Source organism: Phacochoerus africanus, chromosome 7, assembly GCF_016906955.1.
Source record: "Phacochoerus africanus isolate WHEZ1 chromosome 7, ROS_Pafr_v1, whole genome shotgun sequence".
Lineage (NCBI taxonomy): Eukaryota > Metazoa > Chordata > Mammalia > Artiodactyla > Suidae > Phacochoerus > Phacochoerus africanus.
This window is the reverse complement of record NC_062550.1, coordinates 67,660,512-67,666,666: the sequence shown is the minus strand read 5'-3', so window position 1 is coordinate 67,666,666 and position 6,155 is coordinate 67,660,512. Positions and strand designations below refer to the sequence as shown.

At 62.2% G+C, this 6,155-nt stretch overlaps 1 protein-coding gene across 3 annotated transcripts; it reads left to right on the top strand.

Moving 5' to 3' along the window:
- The first annotated feature begins 429 nt into the window (after nt 1-429).
- On the top strand, nt 430-6,143 carry GPR162 (G protein-coupled receptor 162). 3 transcript variants are annotated; one of them, XM_047787672.1, is made up of 6 exons: nt 433-692; nt 2,276-2,574; nt 3,627-3,718; nt 4,280-4,469; nt 4,978-5,135; nt 5,379-6,143. In XM_047787672.1, exons 3-6 carry the CDS (start codon nt 3,635-3,637, stop codon nt 5,928-5,930), a joined length of 984 nt encoding a protein of 327 aa, XP_047643628.1. In that variant the 5' UTR covers nt 433-692; nt 2,276-2,574; nt 3,627-3,634; the 3' UTR covers nt 5,931-6,143. The 3 variants fall into 3 exon arrangements, with proteins under 3 accessions (XP_047643626.1, XP_047643628.1, XP_047643629.1); XM_047787670.1 differs by lacking the exon at nt 3,627-3,718 and having other exon boundaries at nt 430-692; nt 2,276-3,581; XM_047787673.1 differs by lacking the exons at nt 433-692; nt 2,276-2,574 and having other exon boundaries at nt 3,510-3,718.
- Nucleotides 6,144-6,155: the final 12 nt, after the last annotated feature.

Below are 6,155 nucleotides of genomic sequence, written 5' to 3'. Positions count from 1 at the left end.
CACACATGAGAAACTGTGATGCGTGCCAGAGAATTGTGTGTATCCCCAACACAAGGATGGCTGTGTGTTCCAGGAGGAAGCCGTGTGTATTGGGGGTACATTCTTCTAGTCCCCTGTCCTCCCATCGCAAAGCATCATCACCGTGGCCCCTCACTCCAGCCCCTCACTCCGCAGCCTCCAGCACACGCCCCTGGGAGCTCCACCCCGGGCACAGCCCTGACAGATACACAGAGTGACACTCGGTGACACACACGTCCTCCTCCCCAACAACACCAGCTGCCTCTTCGAGCTTGTGTTCGTGTTGAAAACGGGATGGGGTGGGGGCAGGACACGAGCCAGTTCACCAATGAAGCCGGTTCCCAGCGGTCCTCCTCGCCCCCTCCCTCCCGCCCCCTTCCTCGCCCCTCCCCCCCAAGTCCCCGTCGTCCAGTCCCCGGCTCCGCGCCCGGCCCCCGCCCCGCAAGGCTTGCCTCTGTCCCGACCCGGGGCTGCGAGCGGCGGGACTCGGGGAGAGAGGGGCTGGGAGAGACCTCAGGGGCTGAGCCTGAGAGGCTGGGACGAGCGGGAGGAGGGAGGCCCGAGGGAGGAGGGAGGAGGGAGGAGGGCGGCGAGCTGGAGCCGGCAGGCGGCAGGAGCCCGGGCGAGCCGCGTCGGGAGTGCGGTCTCCATGGCAGTGCTGGGCGCAGCCCGAGGTAAGGCGACCCCGGCCCTGGCCCCCGCGGTTTCCTCCCCTCTCTCCGGGCCGCCTCCCCTCCCCGCGGGCCGGCCCCTCCTCCCCAGCCACCTGCTGTTTCTGCTCTGGAGACCTCGGTGGGTGGCAGGCAGGAGGGAGGAGCCGCCTGACCTTACCCCTTCACCCCGAAGGGCGAGGGACCCCCGTCCGCCCCGGAATCCCCCGCACCCCCCTCCCACCTTGCTCACATCTTTCTCCGTCCTTCACCGCCTCACTCTGTCCTTCACGTCCTCCTGCCTCCTCCGTCTCTGAGTCCCCAGCTCTTCTTCCTGAGCCCACCCGCTGGGCCAGGGTGGGGGTGGGTGGGGAGGGGTCCAGGGCGGTGGCGGGGGGGGCTCCTGACCAATTGCTTCCATCACCCTCCGGCTGGACATTGCCATGGCAACTAGGGTGCACTGGGCTCCGAGAGGGAAGACAAAGGTGGGGGATGGACTAGGACCGCTTGGGGGGGCAAGGGTCTAAGGTTCTGCCACAGGAAATAGACCCACCCACTGCTGTGCCCCATTTTTATTCCTTTTACCCCAAAGCCATTATGCCCATCCTTCCTGCCTCCACTCTGCTCAGGGTTTCACCCCATTTCCTCTGAGCCCCCTCCCCAGGGCTCAGGGAAGCTCAGAGTCACCAAATTCAGACCATCCTCCTTAGCATCGGAGGGAAACGGAGGCTCTGAGGCTCGGGGCAGGAGAGAAAAGAGTGGGGGGGGGGTCTCCCAGGGGGAGTCTGAACCTTCTTGAACACTGGGCTTTTCTTCTCAGCCTCCCTATTCCCTGCTCCCTCCATCCATCCACCCCCTCCTCCCCCCAAAGCCTCCTCTCCAGGGGTCGCAGGGTCTCCTTCTATTTTTGGATACTATCACTTTGCCCCCTCTTTCTTTCTCTTCTGCTCAAACTCTCCTCCTTCCCCCTAGTTCCCCCTCTTTCCATTTCTGGATGCTTCTGATGTCAGCGGTTTCCCTGCTTTGGGTTCCCTAGCCGCCCGCCCCCCCTCACCCTCGGTCCCAGCCTCCTTTCTCCCATCTTCCCTGAGCCCCGGTGAGTGGGAGGGCGGTGATCAATTGTGCAGTGCAGGCTTGCGGAGATAGGGCTGAGCACCGGACCCCCGGACCCAAGATCCTGGAAGGTTGGGGAGGGGCTGTAACACCATAGCCCAGTCTCCTGTGAACCCTCAAGACGCAGCAAGTCGTGCCTCTGCCCTTGGTAGCTCTGAGGGAAGATTCAGGGATATGAAGAGAGTGGTCGAGTGGTACGGAGCAGGGGACAGAAGGGGACTCCCTGGGAATGTAAGAGCGAGAAAAAAATGGCTGACGAAGCATGGGAGACAGGATACCTTCTTTCCCGGAGGTTTGGAAAGTCGGGCTCTTATCTGTGTGGCGTGTTGGAGTGGCCATCTGGTTTAAGGCAGGAGAATGTTCTGAATGACCCCGTGACCCCTAGTAACCGGTCATTTCTATTGAGAAGGGGGGCCCTCGGAGCCAGCTGGAGACCAGCCGAGAGCCCTCCCACCTTCGCCCTGGCCCTCCCACAGCTCATCTCTCCCTTGCAGTGTGTCCTGGTGGCTGAGCCCCACCCCCACAACCCCTTGGGGCATCCAGAAGACCCCTGAGTGGTCAAGAACCAGAGGAAGAAGAGAGCTGGAAGTCCTGGCATGGGGACCAGGGCTCTGCAGCCTGACTCCTAGTTGGGAAAGCAGTCAGCTCACCTCCCCCATCAACTACAGGGATACTTCTGGAAGGGCCCCACCCGACATGGAGGCTGGGGCCCACCTCTGCTGACCCTCAGTCTCCTCCCCTGCACCCCATACCTGACCTTCGCTGGGTCAGTCATGCAATGCTGACCCTCAGGGTGAGCCTCACGGCAGCCTGCCCCACTCCAGAGCAAGGACTGTGGGCATCATGGGGGCGTGTGTGAGTGGGGCTCCTGGGTGAGACCCAGCCCCCACCCCCAGGAGTCCAAGGGGGGTGGGGGTGGGGGACCGAGGAAGGATGGCGCGGGGCGGGGTGGGGGCAGAGGAGGCCTCCCTCCGCTCAAACGCGTTGTCCTGGCTGGCCTGTGGGCTCCTGGCACTGCTGGCCAATGCCTGGATCATCCTCAGCATCTCGGCCAAGCAGCAGAAGCACAAGCCGCTGGAGCTGCTGCTCTGCTTCCTGGCGGGCACGCACATCCTCATGGCGGCCGTGCCCCTCACCACCTTCGCCGTGGTGCAGCTCCGGCGCCAGGCCTCCTCAGACTATGACTGGAACGAGAGTATCTGCAAGGTCTTCGTGTCCACCTACTACACCCTGGCCCTGGCCACCTGCTTCACCGTTGCCTCCCTCTCCTACCACCGCATGTGGATGGTGCGCTGGCCCGTCAACTACCGCCTCAGCAACGCCAAGAAGCAGGCGCTGCACGCCGTCATGGGCATCTGGATGGTCAGCTTCATCCTCTCCACACTGCCCTCCATTGGCTGGCACAACAACGGGGAGCGCTACTACGCCCGCGGCTGCCAGTTCATAGTCTCCAAGATTGGCCTCGGCTTTGGCGTCTGCTTCAGCCTCCTGCTCCTTGGGGGCATTGTCATGGGGCTGGTCTGTGTGGCTATCACCTTCTACCAGACGCTGTGGGCCCGGCCCCGGAGGGCTCGGCAGGCCCGGAGAGCAGGGGTGGGGGGTGGGGCCAAGGGGGGTGGGTCAGGGGGTTTGGGTACCCGGCCAGCCTTTGAGGTGCCGGCCATCGTGGTGGAAGATGCCCGAGGGAAGCGGCGGTCCTCGCTGGATGGCTCCGAGTCAGCCAAGACATCCCTGCAGGTCACCAACCTGGTCAGCGCCATCGTCTTTCTCTATGACTCACTCACAGGGGTGCCCATCTTGGTGAGACTGGGGTCCTCCCCCCCTCCTGCTCTCTCCAATATCCAGGCCCCAGCATGATCGCCCAGCCTCCAGCTCCATCAGCCTCACACGCAGCTCCACCATCCAGCTGCCTCTCCTCTACCCAGCCCACTGCATTTGTAAGCCCCTGCCTCCATCACCCACCTTCTAGTTCCCATTACCCCCAGCAGTGCAGCCTGCTCTCCAGTGACCAGTCCTCACCCCCCATCATCCGCCCTTCCATCCCACTCCCTGTCCAGCTTCCTCCTCCACTATTGAGCACCCCCCCCCCTGTCATCCAGCTGCCAAGCTCCACTCCCGAATTCCCTCTGGATACCACGGGGTCTTGAGCACTCCTGGGTGGCAACCCCAGAGAGCTCGCCCCACCACCCCAGCCTTTTGCATGCCCATCTCGTCCCTTTTCCTGAATTTCAGCCTGTCTTCAAGTTGGCTCTACCACCTCTGCTTTTCTCCCTCTGGACCACAGGGCTTTCTTTCCAGTACTCTCTTCGGATCTTCCTCTGAGTCAGTCCCTCCCCCTCAGTTCATCTTCATCTCGACCTTTGCCTCTGTCGGTGATCCTATGTGATTCCCTCCTGACTTCTTGCCCCCTCAGCTGCACTAGGATGTCCTATCTGGGGTCCGATGGGCCCCCGCGGCTCTGGGCCCTGACCAGTGCCATTCCGCCATCGTCCTGCCAGGTGGTGAGCTTCTTCTCCCTGAAGTCGGACTCGGCGCCCCCATGGATGGTGCTTGCTGTGCTGTGGTGTTCCATGGCACAGACGCTGCTGCTGCCGTCCTTTATCTGGTCCTGCGAGCGCTACCGCGCCGACGTGCGCACAGTGTGGGAGCAGTGCGTGGCTATCATGTCCGAGGAGGATGGCGACGACGGTCAGAGGAGGGCCTGGGCTTTGGCTTTCCTGGGCATCGGCTCTCTTTCCTGCCCTTTTCTACCAGCCCTTCGTGTGGGGACGGGCTGCCCTGGAGTGCCCCCTGCTGGACAGAGCCTGTGCTACCCCTGGGCCGACTCCCTGCTTTCCTCTCCCCAATCCTCTCCCTGATGCACACGCCCTGCATCCTTCTGCACGGAGGGCTCCCTCCCCTGGACATCCACACCCCTCCCACCCCGCCACCCCCCCACCCCCACCATATGGGTGACAGCTCTTGGTGGGGGGGGTGTGGCAACTGTTTCAATTAAGTGTGTGGATATGTATGAATCATTAGGGGCTCCGCAATGAAGCAACAGACCCTTAGCGACTCTTGCTTTCCTCTTAGAATTTACAGACTAATGGGAACAGGAGGATTCTCCAGGGAACTTATAAGGGAGTGGAAGCTTTAAAAGGGGGTTGGGAGGTGGGTATTCCCTGCTTGTAACCACTCTGCCCCTTTTATCTCCTAGATGGGGGCTGTGATGACTATGCAGATGGCCGAGTGTGCAAAGTTCGCTTTGATGCCAACGGGGCCACAGGACCAGGGGGCAGGGACCCCGCCCAAGTGAAGCTGCTGCCTGGAAGGCACATGCTTTTTCCCCCTCTTGAGAGGGTCCATTACTTACAGGTATGGGACGAGGCCATACACCTCCGACTGTGGGTATCCCCTTCCTCCTTTTCTGCAGTCTCTCATCCCTCCCTAGTCCTGGCCTACAGGGCACAGACCTGCCAGAAGCCGGCTCGCCCATCAGAGGCGTTTTTTTGCGAAAGCGTAGGGGTGGAGCCACTTGCAGAGAGTCCCCATTTCAGTTTCTGCCTCTGCCCCCTTTGTCCCTGCAGCACCTCTGGGTCTACTTCCTCCTCTCCCCAGGTCCCTCTGGCCCGCCGTCTGTCCCATGATGAGACCAACATCTTCGCTACTCCTCGGGCACCAGGCTCCTTCCTGCACAAGTGGTCATCCTCTGATGACATCCGGGTCCTCCCAGCACAGAGCCGGGCCCTAGGGGGCCCTCCTGAGTACCTGGGACAGAGACAAAGGCTGGAGGATGAGGAGGATGAGGAGGAGGCTGAAGGTGGGGGGCTGGCCAGCCTCCGCCAATTCCTGGAGGGTGGGGTTCTGGGGTCAGGTGGGGGACCTCCACGGGGTCCAGGCTTCTTCCGAGAGGAGATCACCACCTTCATTGATGAGACGCCTCTGCCTTCTCCGACTGCCTCGCCGGGGCCCTCTCCTCGCCGGCCCAGGCCCCTGGGCATCTCACCCCGCCGACTCTCCCTTGGGTCCCCTGAGAGCAGAGCCATTGGACTTCCTTTGGGCCTAAGTGCAGGGCGACGCTGCTCCCTGACAGGAGGTGAGGGGGGCGCACGAGCTTGGGGAGGATCCTGGGGCCCAGGTAACCCCATCTTCCCCCAGCTGACCCTGTGAGCCCAAGTGGGCCTGCTGGACTGAGAGGAGGTGGGGCTGGGTGGGTAACACCTCGTTCTATACCTGAGCCTAAGGTGGCTGCCTCCAGACTCTGAGGAGATGGGCTGGATCGGGGGCCCTGGAACTCCTGCTGTCATCCCGTCACCGGATGCCCAGCTCACCTTCCGTCATCCCTAGCAAAATGTATTAAAGTCTGAAGTGTTACCATGAAAACCTCTGTGACCA